The 22,550-nt window shown below is 38.2% G+C and overlaps 1 protein-coding gene across 1 annotated transcript in view; it reads left to right on the plus strand.

The window, feature by feature from the left end:
• LOC122440808 overlaps positions 1-15,140 on the plus strand; it is a 175,573-nt gene extending 160,433 nt beyond the window's left edge. Inside the window, exon 7 of the mRNA XM_043467514.1 lies at positions 15,004-15,140. Within this exon, the coding sequence (XP_043323449.1) occupies positions 15,004-15,057 (54 nt within the window). The 3' untranslated portion in view covers positions 15,058-15,140. The remainder of the gene's footprint in view (positions 1-15,003) is intronic.
• Positions 15,141-22,550: the final 7,410 nt, after the last annotated feature.

Genomic DNA, 22,550 nt, shown 5'->3' on the forward strand with positions numbered 1-22,550 from the left:
CATGTAAAGATACAACCAAATCAAGCATAAGTAACAATAGAAGAACCAGTATAGACTAAATAGTGATCATACATAAAGTTCAGACAAATGATCTAGGCACAATAAAGTGAATTTAAGAAGTAGCTGAAAGAATCATCAGCTTTATTTCTAAGTTTTCTGATTTTTGTGCCTAAAGGAAATGTATTATAACTCAAGAGGGTGTAAGCTCATTTCCGTTAAATTGGTGGAAAAGAAATCAGAGATGTTTCTTTTGATTTACAACTCTGTCATCAATGCATGCCTGTTCGTGAGTACATTCTTTTTAAAATATTTCTTTAAGGACCATTATTTATCTCTTGCCACCCCCTCCCCAAACACACGCTCAAATCCCCATCTCTGTATTAATTTGTTCATTCTAACAAAATATATATGTTTTAATCATATATATTTAACCTACTCAGCCTTTTTAAAATGGACATATTTATGCATCAGAAAACCAAATAATTCCACTTTGTTCTGAGAGAACAACTTACATTTCATTCAAGTGTCTCTTTTTAGGTGATATTCTTAGCAGGGATTTTATTTACTAAATGACATTTCTGCTAACCTGGAAAAGATATCCATTCTTCAAATACTGTCATTACCCAGCTTTAAAAAGACTTGATTGTACCATATTAGGAAAACAGTGTCAGATTTTCCATCAAACTTTCTCACTCTGTAATAACTGAGCATAAAAATGAACTTCCAGTGATGAAATGACTACAAAGCAAATTAATGCAATCAAGTCTTTAGTAACAACTCTGTCCATATCTGTTAAATATTTTCAAACTCTTCTAAAAAAACACACCCAGAAGGCAAACTAACAGTGAATAGAAACAAAATGGTCAGCAGCGTGTGTCGCATGTTATTTGAATGGAAAGTAATTTATCGCGTCTGAAATAAAAGCTGTTTATTCTTGTGTTTCACTGTCTGTAACAATCTTTACCATTTATCTGTGAAAAAGTGAGAAACTGTACCGTTATTAGCATATGAATACTTGACACATCAAATTGGCTGTACAATAACAGAAGGACATTTACTATTGGTGTATGCACACAGACAAAGCAGCCATTTTGAAAAAAATGAAATGGGGTGGGTGGTTTAACCCTTTGCTTATCTTTTAGGTTTCCCACTCCTGATTTTGACCGGAACAGTTTAGCAGTTAGCATCAGAATATTTTTATAACAAAAAAAGTAATCAGGGGCCATTATGCTTATGATAATTATATTGATACATTCACTCTACTAGAAAAATAGAAGCAGAATGACAATGAAGGAGTTTGTGTGTGTGTGTATGTGTGTGTGTGTGTGTGCGTGTGCGTGCATGCACAAGATGGGGGAAGGGAGTGGAGTCTGGCAGTGAGTAGACGGTACAGAAATGAAACAATGCCCACGTACAGTTTTATTTCATGGCAACAACATAGTGGGCCTTGGGTCAGATGTGTGAAACTATTTCTCAAAGAAGCTGCATACATAATTGAGGCCCTCGAAGGGTTCCCAGTTGAAGTTGCCAGGCTACATTCATTTCAAAAGCAGAGCCATTTGTTATCAAATTTAAATTAACTCTCTGCACACTGAACTTGAATTTTAGAGCCCAGCTTACTTACAGTTTTTGAAATGGTAGAGAAAGGAGAAAACCTGTATCTGGAGAATGGAAATAAGATAGTCCCCACAAGGAACTGCAGTGATTCCTGTGTAGGCCTGCAGTGTGGCAGTAATTTACAGATTAAACTGAGAAAGAGCTATTTGGAGTGACTAGAAACAAACCTGAATCTTCCCCTATGAATTTTGTAGATCCAGACTTATTGCAAAATCATTTCATTTGTACATCTTTATTTCAACTACATTTTATCTTCATCAAGCATTCTAGCTGCATTCCCTCCCCCAGTTAATTACTCTTTGCTGTGAAATTTAAAGTAAGACAGTTTATAAACTTGTACAATAGTTGTACTATATTAATCTAATATGTCAGTATCAGTATTTTTGCTGTCTTGGAATATGGACTTTTCCCCCTAATCTGCATTGCTTTATCCACTATTTTAAACCAAGTTTATGAAACTCACTAGGTCAGTTTTTGGTAACTTTGCCAATTGTTGATCCATCCATTCATTCAAAATGGAATATGTAAAATGTCTTGTGTTAGGACCTTTGTACAACTACACAGAGGAGAAACTTTCCTCCAAAAGAATGGTGTGCATGTTTTTTCATAGGATGCATGCAGACATAATTGCACACAGTTCTCTGTGTCTGGCAAAAGTATTTAAAATTGAAGCTATCTTGATTATCAGAGTTTTTTCATCACATATAAGTTGGAAAAGTTAATTGAAGGACAGACTTTTATTCTTAAATTTGATCCACAGAGCTAAATAGTCCATTCTGAATAATCTATGTATTTTTCTTCTCTTTTGAAAAACAAATCTAAAGGTTTTACTCACCATTCCTTTATCCTTATAAGATATTGATTTGCTATAATCAGGTGAACCTGGTTTCATCATTGTAATGAAATTTTAACATTTTAGTCTGAAACACATGTAAACTTTGCTTTTAAGGAACTAAAAAGCAAACAAACAAAAACAAAGCAAAGCAAAAAAGAACCCCACAAATATGAAATATATGAAATATGAAATAATGGCTGTGATATTAAGTGTAATGTTCCAAATATTTGCTGAAAGACCCCAAAGAACATGAAGAACACTTATTGTTCTCTATAAATAACTAGTACTTGTGAAGTACGATTATAGACATAGAAAACAGGAACTAATAATTCTAATGGCAGTTTCTGTTAATGATATAAGAATAATTGATATGCAGTGTGAAAGTAGAGAAAAAAAAGAGTTATGCAACTTTAAATTCCTGTAAAATTGCTGAATGAATACATAGAAGCAGCTATTAGTCTAACTTTCTTTTCTTTTGCTAGTATATGTTATGTTAAAACCACAAACCATTTGCTTATTTAAAACCCTCTGAAGCTAACAATGCTGTAAGGTTAGTATGTCCTCCCAAGTGCTCTTTGAGAATCTTGTTTACTTACTGGTGGAAGTGATGTCCCATGTTGTGAATCCAGGACAACAGTGCAACATGGTGGAGAGTGCTAGATCTCCCTTCCTTCCTCCCTCCCTCCCTCCCTTTTCTTTTTTTTCCAGCAACTGCAATATGAGATTAAAAGTAAGACACTAAATCTTATTAAATAGTAAAAGCTTTTTAAAAGATAATACATAAACTTGATGGGAATTTATGTGCTTGAGGTGACACATTTCTGCTATTCCACAACTTTACCCCAGTTTAATCCATTGCCTGTGAAGAGTCTAAATGGTCGAAAAACTAAAATGGGTAAGGCAGTGTCAATTCTCTTAAATTTTTTTTCATCATAGAAGTAAAGTGGTTTGGCTATGGAAGACTGAATAATTAGCAATATTAGTTTTATACCTAGTATTTACATTAGAATTTTGTCTTTTTGAGTCCTTCAAATTATTTTTCATATGTAAAATTATTTTTAAAAACTGTTAACTGCTCTAGGGAATTATCAACATACTTGCTTATTAATATATAGATACTATTTACTACCAACAGTTTGCCCCCATTGATATGTTGTATTTTTGTCAGAATATCTTAATTAATGTGCAGAATAGAAACTGTCAATAAAAGTATACATTTTCCTTTTTCAGCCTTGTTTTTTCTGGCTAAAATGATATTTTTATTATTCTGTGGAATTATTTTAAAATTTAGAGTTATTTCAGTGAATCTAAGTACTATGTTTGCAACCTTTTTATCCTCCCCTTTGATGGTTAGAATTACTTATTTGGTCCAGCAAGGTTATTTTGAATTTGAGGTTTTCTGTCTTGGAATTTGTCAAAATATGACAAACTTATAGCTTTTTATAAGTCCAAAATTAAAATTTAAACTCAAGTGGTCATTAATGTTTGTTCTATTTGATAATTTGATCGTATATCATAGAAAAAGTCAGAGATGACTAGATATCAAAATATCTCCAGTGTTAGGGTTCATCTGTATGTCACCTTTGTGATTTTTCCATTCTGTAATTTTGGAAATTACCTTGTAGCAGTAAAAACAGTACAATATGACCAGAAATTTTCTTATTAACGTTCACTGCAAAAGGAAGAGATTAAGTTTTAAAAGGAAAATGAATGAAGAAAATAAAAAGTAATTCTCATTTCCTTTCCCTTTCTCTTCTTCCTCTCTCTCACCCTCTCCCCATCTTTAACTTCTTTCTCAATCTGTTTCCTGCTTGTTTTCCTTCTCTGAGTCTCTCAAGCTAAGCCAATCAGCTCCCATGCATCGTGCTCTGGATAAACTGTGGGACACATATGGCAGGGAACTGGTTTGGTAAACATATGTCTTCTTGGGCATTGGATGTCTTGCCAGGAATGAGATATTCCATTTTGGGGAATGAGGGTGGGAAGTGCTTAACCACCTACAGATGTTTTGCAGCAAAAGCTAAAGAATTGCAGTCAAAGAGCTGCAAAATGTGTAATTTGGAATTTTTCCAGGCTGCTTTTTTTAATAAGAAAAAAGTTAACAGCTTTCCTATTCATCTCTTTTGAGAAAATTTACAGTCGTTTCCCAGTTCTGCCCCATTCTGAAGTAAGGACAAAAGACTGAAACCGAAGCTGTCCATCTGCTCCGTGGCAGTAACGTTATAATGGGTGCTGCCATTTTTATGCTATTGCTCATGTGTGCCCAGGGGACTGGAACTATTTAATTCACTGATTTCACAGCTCTGTTGTGTGTCACAAAAGGTTAAAAAAAATCCAACACACTTTTTAGCACCCTGTTTACAAGACTCCCTGTAAATCTAACTGAAGTAACAGATTCCCACCCTGCCCCCCACACGAGCCCCCTATTTTACCTCCTGACTTGGTGTATTCAGATAACAGGTAATAGATGGAACTCACACCACTCACTTGGCCTTTACCAAAAATGGAAATCTCAAATCTGCTGTGAATGTTGCTTTCCGAAGCTCATAAGTTCCAGGAGTAGATTTAAAAGAAAATATGTTTGCCTTTAAGAACTCAGGATTAAACAACTCTGTTTCCCCAGAAGTTCAAGAATGAATGCTCTAGGTTAGCAGAGAGTTTATGAAAACCTGCCGAGCAAGACTGACGACGTCTATGCCTCTTAGCTGGGCAGGAGGCCGAGCAGTCCCACACACAGCTGGTGTGAGCTGGTGTTTTGCCAAGACTGTAATGAATCCTCTGTTCTCGGGGGCATCTTCCTGGGGAGACAGAGGTGGCCAGGCAGTACCCACTTGGGTCCCTTCTGTGGTCTTCTCAGAGCAGTGATGTGTCGTGTTGAAGCTGGCGCTGTGCTTGCCACCAAAAAGAGAAGGTGGACCTGAAGTTAAGGATGTTTCTCTCTCTTCCCACCAAAAAAGAGCCTCCACGAGAATGCCTCAGAGTATCATATCCTTACAGCAGCCCACATGCCATAGGATGTTTCTCTTCTACTTTGGGTAGTTAAAGCATTAGCCATAGATGATATGCTGTGCTTAGTCACCCAGTCGTGTCTGACTCTTTGTGACTCCACGGACTGTAACCCGCCAGGCTCCTCTGTCCATGGGGATTCTCCAGACCAGAATGCTGGAGTGGGTAGCCTTTCCCTCCTCCAGGAGATCTTCCCAACCAGGAAGAACCCAGGTCTCCTGCACTGCAGATGGATTCTTTACCATCTGAGCCACAAGGGAAGCCCAGATAATGTGCTGTCTTGGTGCAGTTGTCACTTTCATTTTTATAACATTAACCCAACTCATGTCCAGCTATGGTGGCTGTGAAGATACCTATATATTCCCTTGAAAACTAGTTCCTGAGTGAACAAGTGTAAAGGGCAGTGGTTCTCCTCATTGCCACTTTAAGAAATATGATTATTAAAAAGCTATATTTCTTCATTTCTTTTTTCAGTCACAGTAGCAAATATTTATATTGGGTTCATAAGTTACATGAAACCGTTGGATGCTGCAGGCACCTGAAAAATTTTAATGAGAAATGCTCTCTGACCTTAGAAAAATTCCATAAAGTAGTTTGTTAACACTTCTCACAATCAATGTGTTCATTCATTTATTCATTCATTTATATATTCATCCAAACATTTCTTGAGAATCTACTGTATACTTGTGTGTTGTGTGTTCGTTACTCAGTCATGCCCGACTCTTTGCAACCCCATGGGCTGTAGCCCGCCAAGCTCCTCTGTTGATGGGATTCTCCAGGCAAGAATACTGGAGGTTGCCATGCCCTCCTCCAGGGGATCTTCCTGACCCAGGGATTGAACCCAGGTCTCCTGCATTGCAGGCAGATTCTTTACTGCTGAGCCACCAGGGAAGCCCATACTGTATGCTTCAGTTCAGTTCAGTTCAGTTCAGTTGTGTCCGACTCTTTGCGACCCCATGAACCGCAGCACGCCAGGCCTCCCTGTCCATCACCAACTCCCGGAGTCCACCCAAACCCATGTCCATTGAGTTGGTGATGCCATCCAACCATCTCATCCTCTGTTGTCCCCTTCTCCTCCTGCCCTCAGTCTTTCCCAGCATCAGGCTCTTTTCAAATGAGTCAGCTCTTCGCATCAGGTGGCTAAAGTATTGGAGTTTCAGCTTCAGCATCAGTCCTACCAATGAACACCCAGGACTGATCTCCTTTAGGATGGACTGGTTGGATCTCCTTGCAGTCCAAAGGACTCTCAAGAGTCTTCTCCAGCACCACAGTTCAAAAGCATCAATTCTTCGGTGCTCAGCTTTCTTTATAGTCCAACTCTCACATCCACACATGACCACTGGAAAAACCATAGCCTTGACCAGATGGACCTTTGTTGGCAAAGTAATGTCTCTGCTTCTTAATATGCTATCTAGGTTGGTCATAACGTTCCTTCCAAGGAGTAAGCATCTTTTAATTTCATGGCTGCAATCACCATCTGCAGTGATTTTGGAGCCCAGAAAAATTAAGTCAGCCACTGTTTCCACTGTTTCCCCATCTATTTACCGTGAAGTGATGGGACCAGATGCCATGATCTTAGTTTTCTGAATGTTAAGCTTTAAGTCAACTTTTTCATTCTCCTCTTTCACTTTCATCAAGAGATGCTTTAGTTCTTCACTTTCTGCCATAGGGGTGGTGTCATCTGCATATGTGAGGTTATTGATTTTTCTCCCGGCAATCTTGATTCCAGCTTGTGCTTCATCCAGCCCAGTGTTTCTCATGATGTACTCTGCATATAAGTTTAATAAGCAGGGTGACAATATACAGCCTTGACGTACTCCTTTTCCTATTTGGAACCAGTCTGTTGTTCCATGTCCAGGTCTAACTGTTGCTTCCTGACCTGCATACAGGTTCTCAAGAGGCAGGTCAGTTGGTCTGGTATTCCCATCTCTTTCAGAATTTTCCACAGTTTATTGTGATTCACAGAGTCAAAGGCTAAGCATAGTCAATAAAGCAGAAATAGATGTTTTTCTGGAAATCTCTTGCTCTTTCAATGATCTAGCGGATGTTGGCAGTTTGATTTCTGGTTTCTCTGCCTTTTCTAAAACTAGCTTGAACATCTGGAAGTTCTCGGTTCACGTATTGCTGAACCCTGGCTTGGAGAATTTTGAACATTACTTTGCTAGCTTGTGAGATGAGTGCAATTGTGCGGTAGTTTGAGCATTCTTTGGCACTGCCTTTCTTTAGGATTGGAATGAAAACGGACCTTTTCCAGACCTGTGGCCACTGCTGAGTTTTCCAAATTTGCTGGCATATTGAGTGCAGCACTTTCACAGCATCATCCTTTAGGATTTGAAATAGCTCAACTGGAATTCCATCACCTCCACTAGCTTTGTTCGTAGTGATGCTTTCTAAGGCCCACTTGACTTCACATTCCAGGATGTCTGGCTCTAGGTGAGTGATCACACCATTGTGATTATCTGGGTTTTGAAGATCTTTTTTGTACAGTTCTCCTGTGTATTCTTGCCACCTCTTCTTAATATCTTCTGTTTCTGTTAGGTCCCTACCATTTCTGTCCTTTATTGAGCCCATCTTTGCATGAAATGTTCCCTTGGTATCTCTGCGACTGCTGCTGCTAAGTCTCTTCAGTCGCAAGAACACTGGAGTGGGTTGCCATTTCCTTCTCCAGTGCATGAAAATGAAAAGTGAAAGTGAAGTCACTCAGTCGTGTCTGACCCTTAGCGACCCCATGGACTGCAGCCTACTAGGCTCTTTCGTCCATGGGATTTTCCAGGCAAGAGTACTGGAGTGGGTTGCCATTGCCTTCTCCATGGTCTCTCTAGGGATGCTTAGAATCTCTAACTATCTGCTTAGCCTACTATATTTTTCTTCTTTGAGCCATCTTAAGTATCTTCATGTCCCAAGAAGGCCTATTCCACTCTATTAAATCTGAGAAATCCTTTATTTCATTCAAACTTTCATTCTGTAATTATTGGAACCTTTGTTTCCTTCAAACCTCTTTTCCCCAAGCAAAGCAATGCCAAAATACTTGGTATCCCAGAGTACTGAAAGATGAAGTTCGGCAAACATCAGTCTAATATGGAGAAAAGAGAGGCGTAGACATCATCAGTCTTGCTCGGCAGGTTTTCATAAACTCTCTGCTAACCTATAGCATTCATTCTTGGACTTCTGGGGATACAGAGTTGTTTAATCTGGAGTTCTTACTCTCTTTTACTTTTTTTTCTTTTTAAAACTTTTTATTTTGTATTGGGGTACAGCTGATAACAATGTGATTGTTTCAGGTGAACACTGAAGAGTTTCAGCTTGCATTCATTTCTAGTGATAATTCTAGCGAACTTGCTACCAGGATAACATTAGTAGGAAAGCAAGTGTGTTACACTTCCTGAACATGGATTCCTCAGAGAATCAAAATTCTGGACCCCCAAGTTAGAAGCCTAGAATCCTAGAACAACTGAGCACATTGAGAGAGAGTTGCAGAGTTGAGTAAACTGATCTTTAACTATAAATTCATCAGTTGTTTTAACCAGGTGGACAAGGATAGAATTTATTTCTTAAAAAAATTGTTATGATGTTTCTGCTAAGACAGTCTTTCAAAAACATATGAAATCCCTCTTTAAAATGCAGAAGCGTATGAAATTTTTAGAACTTGAGGTTTGGACAATGAATTAAAAAAAAAATGGTCTAGCCAATATGTCTGGATACAGGCCAAGCTAATAGTATATTCCAGTCTTTTATTTTTAAATTTGAAAGTTTGTTTTTACTCTGTAAGAGCTAATGTTACAGTGAAATGTCTTTGTGAATAGCTACTTTTTCTGGACCACACAAGTTTTTTGGCGCTCAGGATAAATGATAGTTTGAGCTTTCAATTCAACTTACAATACTATGCTGAAAGAAAATTAAAATATGTATTTAATAGAACAAGACAGTAACAGTGATGTTCTACACATCTGTGTCATTTATGAAGAAGAGGAATCCAACTAAAGAAGTTTATGAATCTCCAAAATAATCAATTAAAAGAAGATTTCATCTTAGAAATATGGATATAATCTTCCTGATATTTTACTGAAAGTGAAACACATGCACCAATTCTCCAAAGGCAAAATTTCTCTTCACCCCAAATAAATCTTCCTCATAGGCCATTTAAATAGAATTAAGCTGGTTTGTAATGTTTCCAGAGTAAACTCATTAACCTTATTCTATTAGGAAATGATATTAAAGCATTTAATTGCCTGTGCATATTAAATATGCTTTAAATTTATGAAAATAAATATCTTGAAATTGAATAGATATTCTGCAAAAACAGAAAAGTGAATGTGGACTTAATACAAATTCATCAGGTGGTATGGACATACAATACTACAATATGTAATGTGTACCTCTAGGAAGCATATGGAAATTCTAGGGTAGAGAATCTAGACAAAACAAAGGCAAAGATCTGTTTTTAGTAGCATGTGTGGAATTGTTAACAGATTATAAGTGGAAATTTAATTTTTTTAGACAATATCATTGGATGAAATATTGTATCCATGATAATGATGAGAAATTTACAGCAATAGGCATGGTGTTTTGTTGGCTGAGGCAGTCACCCCCAAGAGAAAATGTGTATTTGAATGTGTGTCTTCACACTTTCAGAATAACATGTCTCAAACTTGCCTGACTGACAGCTGCCAATTATCAAAAGTTTCTGTGAAATGAAGAACCAGTAATTAGGAATTTAACACTAATTAGGAAGAAAACTAATGATTAAGTAAACTTTAGTGAAGTTCCAAAGTCCTGGAACCTAGCCTTGACTTTTGTTTTCTCAAAAGTTCCGAAAGTATTCTTTTTATGGTTTAGATTTTATGGCTAGACAATACTAAGAAGGAAAACTTGAAACTATTTTGGAAGTCAGGTAAGCGTTTTTATACAAACCTTGCCTTTATTCTCACACAATATCTATGCAAGACTGTCTAATACATTTGCTGGAACGGAACAAAATTGCTGGAATGAAATGGGTCCAATTCAGAAAAATGAATCCAGGCTTAACTTTGTAAGGTAATTTTTTTTCAAAACAGGGTTCCCCAGGACAGTTTGAGTGGGAACACAAGTGATTTGTTGAATTCTAATTTTCTGTATGTTCTGTACTAGAGGGAAAGAATTGAAAGAAAGAAACCATGAAAAAATATATACATACTTGGGGAAACTTTGGATTACATATACAAATAGGTAATTTTTTCCCAGAAAAACATTAAACCACAGAGACATAAAACTTCAAAGATGTGGTTTTTAAAACAGCCATTGTGCTTTCTCTCTTCAGTTATTTTAAAAAGTGAGACAGACTTCATGAAGTAAGATGAGCTAGTATCTGTCATTCTAACATCTAGTCTAATTCAGAAGGCAGAAGTTTCTGTTAAGTAAGAGGTGCTGGGTCTAGCGTTCCTTTGATTTACAAACTGCTGGATTGGTTTTGTCCTTCTTTAACCCCATTTTTCCTGTATTTCATTTCCCTGAGGAGAACACCTATGTTCGCTTGATGCTGCTTAAATAGAACCACTGCCAAGATTCCGTCATGTGATGGGCATGACGATTTTACTCCTGTCTGTGATTCAGCCACAGGCCTGCCTGAGATGGCATGTCCTTTACGGAAATTGTGCCTTGTCCATTTCTGATTTCGCAGTAACTCATATGGCCCATGGAACACAGTGGAATCTCAGTAAATGTTTTCTGAATAAATCAAGCCATTTAACAAAGCTTATAGGAGACTTCACTTAAACCTGGGCAAGAGGTTTCAAGGGCTAATGCTGTCCATTAGAAATTTCTGTGATGGTGGAAAGACTGTATATCTGCCGTGTGACTAATACGGTCATCACTAGCCACAGGTGGCTACTGAACATTTGAAATGTAACTAGTGCGGCTCAAGAACTGAATGGTTAATTTCACCAAACTTTTATTAATTCAAAATGTAAATAGCCACAAATGACTAGTGGCTAGATAGCTTTAAAGGGTCCTGCTCGACGTGTCTGGCAGCCATGCCCCTCCCCCTGCCTGAGGACATGTCCTCCATGGCCCGTGCTCTCCCTTAGAGACCCTGCTTTGGATGCCCAGAGTGCCGGGGTTTCCCACCCAAACAGTCTGTGCTCACTTCCAGGCCTGTGTGGCCTCTTCCCAGCAGGGCAACCCCTGTTCCCGGTGGACACATCCTGTACCAAAGGAGTTTCCGGAGGGTGGCAGTTGGCTGCAAGGGGTAGCGGGTTGGAAGAGTGTGGCCAAGGCTTAGACAAGCAGCTGGACTGTCCGACCACATGTACGCGGCTCCTTGCAGTGCAGGAGGCTGGGACTGGAAGCTTGGGGTGGGGTGGGAAACTCCCTTAAGCTCCCCTGTTCCAGCATCTATATTTAGCAGTTTAGTGATTTTAGTACAAAATACATGCAAGAGATAAACTCTTAGTACATCATATGCATGCGTGCTTGCTAAGTCACTTAAGTCATGTTACTCTTTGTGACCCTATGAACTATAGCCCACGAGGCTCCTCTGTCCAGGGGATTCTCCAGGCAAGTATACTGGAGTGGGTTGCTGTGCCTTTCTCCAGGGAATCTTTCCAATACAGGGATTGAACCCACATCTCTTAAGTCTCCTGCATCTGCAGGTGAGTTCTTTACCACTAGGGCCTCCTGGGAAGCCCACATCATATGCAGTATGACTCCATGAGCTCATATGTTCAGGGCCCCAAATATTTACCGAGCACTTACTGTGTTCCAGGCACTTATTCTAAGCACAAGAGATATAGCAGCAAACAAAGCAGAGTCTTTGGCTTTCATGGGGCTTATATTCTCTTATCTTGAGGAAGATAAAAAGCCAATAAGCTAAATAAATGCAGATGCACATGTGTGTAAGAAAAAATAAGGCATCCTGCAAGGACAGAGAGTGACAGAGGTGTTCTTTTAAATAGGTTGTGTGGAGAACACCTTTCTGAAGAAATCACTTTTGAAGAAAGACCTAAAAGAAAGCAAGAAGCAATGGAATATCTGGGGAAAGGGTTCTCAAGCTAGGGAACAGCAGATGCAAAGGGCCTGAGATAGGGACATGCATGCCGTGTTCCAGAAAGAGCAAGGTCAGTCTCCTTGGAGTGCAGTGAAGCTGAAAGGAGGTGGCTCAAGTTCAGATCATGCCGGACTATATAGGCTAAACTAGGAACTCAGGATTTACTCTGAGTTTCACGGGAAGGCATTCCATCAAAGCTGTGATATTTGCATTTTAGAAAGAATCACTCTGGCTGCTTTTGGGAGAATAGGTGGTGGGGTGCAAGGGTGGAGGCAGGAAGACAGTTCCAGTGGCTCTTGCAATAATTCAGGTGGCAAAGGCAGGGACTTTGATAATGCTGTCCATGTTGTCTCAGTGGGAAGACACAAATTTAAAATGACACAATGAGCTTCTTTCAATCCTGGCAGTTTCGCTCTGCAGCTGCATGGGTGACCTCATTTGGAAATAATGTCCACAGTCTAAATTTGAGATCTTCATGATTGTGAGTCCAGGATTGAAAGGACCTTCTACTTACCCCCCTGAAGACACTGGAACTGGCCATGTTAGCCTCATAGAAGTGATTGTACCTCTATTGACACACCATGACTTGTAGATGCCTGTGGAGCCTGGACTACAGTCCATAGGGTTGCAAAGAGTCAGGCACAATTGAGCGACTGAGCATGCGTGGAGCCTGGACTCACTGCATCACAACAGTCCGTGGTTCTGCTTGCAGCACTGCTGTTTCCATGCAAAGGCCCTATGGATTTTTCTTGGTGTGACATGAATCTCTTCATTTAGACATGAGTACAAAACCACTCTCAAGAACTTTTCATGCCTTCCTGTCCCATTGCTTCTTCCTCTGCTCAGGCTTTCAGGTCAAGTAGAAGGAGTGGTCACACTTTTTGGAGGAGGGGGGTGGATTAAACTACCTCAGGACCCATATTTTCCCATTACAAAGTCAGTCTCTTCCAAATAGCCAGCTTGAAGTAGCTTCTATAGAGAGAAGCAGAAAGACTTTCCCTCCATCTTTTCAAAATCTCCTATAAAAGACAAGTAAAAACCTTTTAAAAAAAAAAAAATGGGAAAGAGCAGTTTTGTACATACATTTCTATGCCTTTTTTTAAAGGGTTTGTTATATTAATTTTTTGTATTTTTTGAGTCACTCACTGTGATGTGAATTTTTTTTTTCCTTCTCACTTTCCTCCAAGGACATAATATTATTGCAGGCTTTCTACTAAAAGATAAAATTACTGCCACAAGTAGCGCGAAGTCACGGAGAGATCATATTGCAGATTGAATAGTTTCTGAACAAAGAGGATGCTTTTTAAAGATTCTACTAAATGTGACTTTTCAAGGGCCAATGTAGGCAGTCTAGACGCTAAAATTACTCAGTCCATCTGCAAATGGGAGGGGCCATGGCTCTCTGAGAAGACCTCTAGCTGTACGTAGGGTGGTGGGCTGACAGTCAGAAAGAGCTTAATGAGGGTCAACCTTCAGAAACACTAGTTCACTTTCCTGTCCTATCACCTTGATTCTCAGTGACTTTCACATGTGAAATATTATGTGGAAACATTTTTAAATGTATTTATCTTGTGGTTTCAGCGTTTCAAAGTCCTGTCACATTCATTGCAGTAAAACATATACGAAAGCATCTTGTAAATTGCAAGGAACTATGCAAATGGAAGTTGTTAGAATTGTTACTGCCTCTTTTTTTTTTTTCATAAAATCTTAGGAAAAGCAGGTGTTAATACAACCCTCATCATATAAAAAAGAAATTGGGACAAGATCAGAAGATGTTAACTCTGTGTCCTTTTAGTGAATGATTTGGGGATTACAGAGAGCCAGTTAAACATTCTTTGTATCAACTTTCTTCTAACTATAAAACAGGTTTGATGGTAAATCTGTTTATGAATAGAAGAAGGATGCTGTGAAGCCACGAGGGAAGTGACATAATCCAATTTGCATTTGCAAAGACACAGAGAATACATTACAGAAGAAAAAAGCTGGAGGCAGAAGAACCAGTTAGTAGGCGGTTGCAGTAGGTCAAGAGAGAGAAAATGCTGAGGCTCAGTGAGGTTGGCATACATTGGGATGCAGAGAAGTGGAGGCATTGAAAAGACATTTTGAAGTTCGTGTTCACAGTTCTTGTGATGGATAGGGAGAGGGGAATTAAAGGAGAGGTATCTGGACATAATTGGATTGTTGGTGGTGCCCTGTCCTAAGATATGAAACAGAGGAGGAAGTACAGTTTAGGGAAAGAAGATAATAAATTATAGTTTGGACATGTTGGGTTTGGGGGGCATGTGATAGAAGTTCAGTAAGTAGTTGGCTATAAGAGTCTGACATAGAGGATAACAGATCTTAGCTGAAAATCTAAGTTTGGAAATCAGCATATTGATGGTAAGTGAAGATTACACTACCAAATTGTGTGGAGCAGAGGAAGGTGTCTTGTGAACCAGCTTAAATAATGCACAAAACCTTTTTGTGTGTATCTATGTTCATTTTTCTGGAGAGCGAGTACATAGTTTTTTTTTTTTTTTTCCAGATTCTCAAAGGCTTCAGTGCCTCCAAAAGAAAAAAACAAGAAAACCAACATTAAGAACTCCCAATATAAAGTGACAAGAGAGGAGAGCCTGGGACCAAATGCTGAAAAACACACATTAAAAAAAAAAAATGTATTAATTTGTTTATTTTTTGGCTGTGCTGGGTCTTCGTTGCTGTGTGTAGGCTCTTTCTAGTTGCGGCAAGCAGGGAATGCTCTATAGTTGCGGTGCAAGGGCTTCTCATTCAGGTGGCTTCTCTTATGGCAGAGCACGGGCTCTAGAAGTGTGGGATCAGTAGTTGTGGCACACAGGCTTAGTTGCTCTGCAGCATGTGGGATCTTCCCAGACCGGGGAACCCATGTCCCCTGCACTGGTAGGCAGATTCTTAACCACTGGACTACCAGGGAACCCCCTGAAACACACACATTTTAAAGAAATAGTTTTATAAGGATATTGTGAAAGAGTGACCAAACGGGTGAAAAGTAGTCTGGAATCATGTAAGTCAAGGGGTGACAATGTTTCAGGAAGACTGGCATTGCCAGTGAGGTCAAATATTGCCAAAAGCTCAAATAAAAGAAGGATGGAAAGGGTCCATTGGGTTCATATCTTCAAGGTTACTATGACCTTGTCAAGAGTGATTTAAAATGAACTGGTGGGAGCAGAATTCCTTATGTCAAGGGCAAATGAGAGGTGAAGTGGGGGACTCTCAAACCTTAAAATAAGAAAAGCCTAGGCCTTAGCTAATTCCAAGGTTAACAACTAGGATTGGTTTCACATTTTTCAAAATTGGTAAATTGGCTTTCAACCTTTCTTGTACTCACATTCTCCTTTCATTTTTCTTGGAAATCCTGCTTATTTCCCTTTATTATTTAGTGACATTCTGTTTCCTCTCTGAAAGAAAAGTCAGAAAAAATTCTGCATGCAAAACCTTGTCCTTAGGCCTATGTATAAAGTAAAAGCAGTAGAATTTTTGTTGGGTTCTAATAACAAACTTACAGATGTATATTTTCATAGTGACAAGATAGCACTCAAATAATAGTTGAACTGAATTCAGTTATATTGAGGGGATCACCCAACTTAATAATGCTGAGAAACTCTGTAGCATCAGAGTTTGGGGCTTTCTGGTAAGAATCTAGACTATGTCTAAATCCTGCCCAAACTACTTATTGTAATTATCAACCAAATGGCTTGAGGAGAACATCCTAGTAAACCAGAAACTGAGTTGTTTTAACTTTCATTTTTTAAAAGATTGCTTTGGCATCATGGAGGCAAAACAGTGTTAAAGATGACTTTTTAAAAATAAAACTATTTGGTGAAAAGGATGAGGATTATGCTGAAAATGTAGTTTGTTTTCCTTGAGAACACAAAGCTTTAAGAAGACACTTCTATGAAGTCTGTTATGATGGAATTGAAATTTCTTCCCTCTCCCCACCTATCACCATCTCAGTTCATTAAATATTTTGTGCTTATTCTTTTATGTCTACTTGTCTTCACTATATCTTAAGCCTCTTGGGAGCGGGTACTGTATCATATCATCTTTATATTCCCAATCATTAGCCCATGGGATGTAATAAATGTGTTGAATGGATAAACGAATGATTTTTTTAGTATTTACCCAAATGTATCTGTTAGTCTCATTTTGAATTTCCACTAGTGTAATAAGAATTGGAATTTTCTGTTGTAGTTAGAGATGACTATTTTTCCCACAATGCATTTGGATTATTATTAATAAGACAATGGAAAAGAAAATGTCACAATTCATTTGAGATGCAAAGAGCAAATAAACAGCAGTTAAGTAACAGACATTAAATGTTGCACATATGTCAAGTAATAACAAGGAAAATTTTCCTGGAACTTGAAACACTGATGAGGGAGATTGTCATGGCATTAGAATTTTTTTAGGCTAAAAGGGGCCTGATACAGATTAATCGTTATGTGTATGAAAAGAAAGAAGAGAACAATGAATTGATAGCATTAGTTCTACTGACAGAAGACTCCACGGCTTCAAAACTTGTTATCTGACATTTTACAAGAGTGATTGGAGTGCATGTGGCTGGGAGGGAGAATAAAGACAGGTTTTTTTGGTTGCACCAGCTACACTTTTGTAGCTTCGTACCTCCTTGGGGACCACAAGTTCATCCCTTCAGGAAGGACTTACTACTACACTGAAACAAAACATAGTTCAACAAAGAACAAGACACATACCCACCAATGGGTGAGTTCATTGAATTGAGCGTTTATTTATTTTGACTATCTTTAGTCATAATGAAAGGGGCAGTGAAACTTTCAAAGTGATTCTCATCTAATTATAGCAATGATGCATGGAAATACAAAACCTCTTTTTCACATTCTAAAAGCCTTTATTTAATATGGCAAGATGTACTTGGTTAACATTTAAAAAAACAAAATTTGTATAACATGCACCCCAAAATTCTTGTGGAATTTTTAGAATATGGAATGATGGTTTTAGCATTTAATTATGCTAAATGCTTAATTGTAGGGTCACCAAGTTATACATCTCTGCAATACTTAAGAGACTTTACTAAAAAGTGTCAAGAAATGACAGTGGTTTTCATTTATTATGTTACCATACATCTGTTATGTTATCATGCGTCTATGCCTGGTCTTGATATCACTCCTCTAGTGACAATAAGCCAAGAAGCAATTTTAAAGATATACAATGTGGGATTTTTTCTATAGAAAACCATGCAAATATTTATCTGCTTATTGGAATTCTGAGTGTACTTTTCTATCTATTACATCTGTCAGGAAATCTTACAAGAATAAGTTTGTGTGTGGAATTTCTGACCCTTGTTCTTGGATGATATACTGTGATGTCAGTAATATTTGCAGCTACTGTGTGAACAGCTTTTCCTACCGAGATGCTTAAGTCAGAATCTGAGAGTGAGGGGAAGGTTCTCTTTCCCCAGATCACCTGAGCACATCAAGATGAAGTTGCTGTGATGAATTTTCCATTGTTAAAATGAAAATACTTGGCAAAGAGTTACCTCAAGAGGATGGCTTTCTGCAGACCCCTCTACTTTCAGAGCAAAATGATTAGTTCCCTCCCCTATCCTCCCACCCACAAAAGAGATCATTTCAGTGCTATTTTTAAAAAGGAAGCTTTGAATGTATTGTTTTATTTTATCTCTATTATCCTTCCCTTTTTATATATCTAACCCTGACCTCACCTGGCCTCCAACTCAAAGGCCAACCATCTGCCTGATAGCTACACTGGAAATTTCACAGGCATTTCAAACTTAAGAAGTCCCAAACTTGAGATGGAATGTATACACTGCTGTATTTGAGATGGATAACCAATAAGGACTACTGTATAGCACATGGAAATGTACTCAATGTTATGTGGCAGCCTGAATGGGAGGAGAGCTTGGGGGAGAATGGATACATGTATATGTATGACTGAGTCCCTTCACTGTTCATCTGAAACTATCACAATTTTGTTAATTGGTTGTACCCCAGTACAAAATTTTTAGAGGTTTAAAAAAAATGAAAAAGAACAACAAAGAAGTCCCCAGCCTGGTGCCTGGCCGCCACTTCCTACAGCTTCCTTTGTCATAGCCGTCTCCCTTTTAGCAAACTGTGCCACTGTCCACTCAGGAGTCCAGGCAGAAAACCTAGATCACCTCTCACTTAGTAATTCCTTTATGTGCAGGCAATCCTTCAAAATTATTGTTAGTGTCATCTTCAAAACACATCCCGAACATGTCCGTTCGTCAGCATCTCCACAGCTACCACCTCAGTATAAACCACCATTATCTCTCACTTGAGTGATGGTAAACTGATCTTTCTGTTTCCCCCTTTGCTGCTGTAGAGTCTATTCTGCACTCAGTAAGTGGCCTTTTATAAGTATTAATTTGAGTGGAAAGTGAAGTCACTTAGTCGTGTCTGACTCTTTGCGATCCTGTAGACTGTAGCCCTCCAGGCTCCTCTGTCCAAGGGATTCTGCAGGCCGGATACTGGAGTGGGTTGCCCTTGGGGCCTACCAGACTCCAATTCATTCCACTCTTCCCCTCTCTTACTGCGTTCCAGTCAGAGGACTGCCTGTGAACACACCAAGCTCACCCCTCCTTAAGGCAGTTGGATTCCTTCTAACGCCCCAAAGCTCCACATTTGGCTGCTTTCACAGGGGTGGTACAGGTGTTTGGTCCTTTGGGGATCAATTTAAACGTCACCACTTCAGATGTCTTCCATGACCATCTAATCTAAATCTTAACCTGAAAACGTACCCATTACCCTGTTGTTGTTGTTTTTCTTAGCTTTATCACAATGTGATATTTTCTTTTTTATTTTGTTGTCCAACTTTCCTAAGTGAACACTATCCTCTATGAAAATAAGCATTTGGTCTGCTGCGTTTAACTACAGTTATCTATATCAGCTGGAACGGCTTTGCCCCATAGTAAACACTTCTTAATATTTACTGAATTTATGAATAAATGGATGCAGCTCTAGAAGTTTTAAATAAGTGTATTTAGAAATTTAGCAATTAATAACACTATATTAAAAGTAACATGAGGCTGAGCCATGTGGAATAAATAATATTTCTACTGCAAAGGGCCTAATAAATCTAGGTGATAGTATTTCAGTGGTCAAAATACATTGTACTAGCTCTGGGAAATGGATCCTGGAAGTATGCACGAAATAACACACGAAATCAAAACTTCTGAGGTTGTTGGTTGAACTGAACTCTTTATTTTTTTTACATTAAAAAAATGTTTGGCTGCACATGGGCTTTCTCTGATTGTGATTCGCAGGCTTCTCATTGCAGTGGCTTCTCTTGATGCAAAGCACAGGCTTTAGAATGCACAGGCCTCAGTAGCTGTGGAGCATGGGCTTAGTTGCCCTGCAGCATGTGGGATCTTAGTTCCCAGACCAGGGATCAAACCTGTGTCCCTTGCATTGGAAGGTGGATTCATAACCACTGGACCAGCAGGGAAGTCCCTGAGCTTAACTCTTTAAAAAAAAAAAAGAGGATAGAATAAAAGAAACTGACAAGGAAGCAAATACATAGAGTGGATGCAGAGAGCTGTTCAAAGTCCTAACAATGAATGATAACCAGGGAAGTAGAAATTCAGCAGGTTGAAAGAGCAACCTTTAAGAGAATCTTTATGAAGACTGACCCGAGTTGGGTTTCGATTACAACGAAGGTTTAGGAGGAAGATCAAGAATTACTCTCATGTAACAATGTCTTGTAAATAGAGTAAGCATTAGGAAGAGTTTTCTTTTAAAGGATCTCTCACTTTAGATCATGACTGATAACTCTCATAGAAGCAGAGAAGATAATACTCTTAGTATGAAAAACAAAGCCTCCAAACACAAAATAAACAGTGTATAAAATTTGTGAAAGGAAAGGTGAGATCCTGACAAGGTCCAAAAAAGGATATAAAACAGTAGATGGTGACCTGGACTCCCTAGAATTGATACCAAATTTAAAGACATACACAAATAGTCCTAATTAACCCTGGAAACACGACCACTGTTAACCCCAGGTACTTCTCATCACCCAGCAGTCAGAATTCAATGTGTGAATTTGGAATAGAAACTCATTTCACTCCCACACAACATAATTATGAGGTAAATTTTCTGGAAAAACAATGCATGTAATAGATTCCAAACTCAAGTGGAAGTGATTTTAAATTATTTGCTATTTTGGGGTTATTCGAAACAACCAAACATTGATTTCATAGCTATATCATCACATATTTGAAATGAATGGAAGAATAAATGAATTTATATACAGTGAAACATTAGATTGGGTGGTAATTGGCTGCAAATAGAAAGATGAGGCACTACTGTATATAAGCTCTCATTGCCAGTGTGACTGTGCTTTAAAATTTATGAATGCTATATATAGCACATATATATACCAAATCAAATTAATTTCAGGCTAGAATGCACCTGATAGATTATCTGTCCAGTCCCTCATCATTATGGGCTTAAATATTCAGTTTTATCATTAGACATGTACTCAAACATGTGATCAAAATTACCGTGTAAAGTGTGATAAGGAAACTTAACCTGGAGAGGTTTTGGGTTTTGCTCAAGGTCACACTGTTGGTTCAGGGTTGGGCTGGCGTGGCTCCCGACTCCTAGGGGAACGGTCTCCTAAGAAAAATACCTCAGCATATCCATCATTAGATGATCCAGACCAATTTAATTAGGACTATTTGAATATATTATTTGTCTATCAAGTGATTATTTTTATTACATATGAATTACCTTTTCAGTATCTTCTGAAAGCTCCTGTTAAGGGAAGAAAGCAAGAAGAAAGAAGATTGGGCCATTTTCCTCAATACTCTATTTATATATATATATATATATATATATAGTAATTCGATAAAATCCTAATATTGAAGGGAATATTTTTTAAATTTATTTTATTAAAATATAGTTGATATGTTGTGTTAATATCTACTGTATGCCAAGTGAATCAGTTATACATATATATATACATCTTTTTCATATTCTTTTCCATTATCACAGGATATTGAATAGAGTTCCCTGTGCTGTATTGTAGGCCTGTGTTGTTTATCTGCTCTATGTATAATAGTTTGCATCTGCTAATCCTAGACTCCCAATCCATCCCTCCCTCATCACTCCCCCTTGGCAATCACAGTCTGTTCTCTATTTCAGTGAGTCTGTTTCTGTTTCATAGATAAACTTATTTGTGTCATAGTTTAGATTCCATATATAAATGATACGTGGTATTTGTCTTTCTCGTTCTGGCTTACTTCACTCAGCATGATAATCTCTAGGTCCATCCATGTTGCTGCAAATGGCATTTCATTCTTTTTTATTGGTAAATAGTATTCCATGACACATGCACCACATCTTGTTTATCCATTGATGGACATTAAAATTGTTTCCATGTCTTGGCTATTGTAAATAATGCAGCAATGAATACTGGGGTACAAGGATCTTTTTGAATTAGTTTTCGCTGAATTTATGCCCAGGAGTGGGATTGCAGGATCAAGTGGCAACTTTATTTTTAGTTTTTTTTGAGGATCTCCATACTATGTTCCATAGTGGCTGCACCAATTTACATTCTCACCAACAGTACAGGAAGGTTCGCTTTTCTCCATACCCTCTCCAGTATCTGTTATTTGTAGATTTTTTTAATCGTGGCCAGTCTGACTGGTATGAGATGGTACCTCATTATAGTTTTGACTTGCATTTCTCTAATAATTAGCCATACTAAGCATATTTTCATGTGCTTTTTGGCCATCTGTGTGTCTTCTTTGAAGAAATGTCCGTTTAAACCTTCTGCCTATTTCTTGATTAAGTTGTTTGCTTTTTTTGTTATTGAGTTGTTTGAGCTGTTTGTATATTTTGGAAATTAAGCCCTTGTTGATTACATCATTTGCAAATATTCTCTCCCAGTTGGTAGATTGTCTTTCCATTTTGTTTATGGTTTCCTTTGCTATGTAAAAGCTTCTAAGTTTGATTAGATCCCATTTGTTTAGTTTTGCTTTTATTTCTGTTGTTTTAGGGGACTGACCTAAGGAAACATTGGTATGGTTTATGTCAGAGA

The sequence above is a fragment of the Cervus canadensis genome, chromosome 4, assembly GCF_019320065.1.
Source record: "Cervus canadensis isolate Bull #8, Minnesota chromosome 4, ASM1932006v1, whole genome shotgun sequence".
In the NCBI taxonomy this organism is placed as follows: Eukaryota; Metazoa; Chordata; class Mammalia; order Artiodactyla; family Cervidae; genus Cervus; species Cervus canadensis.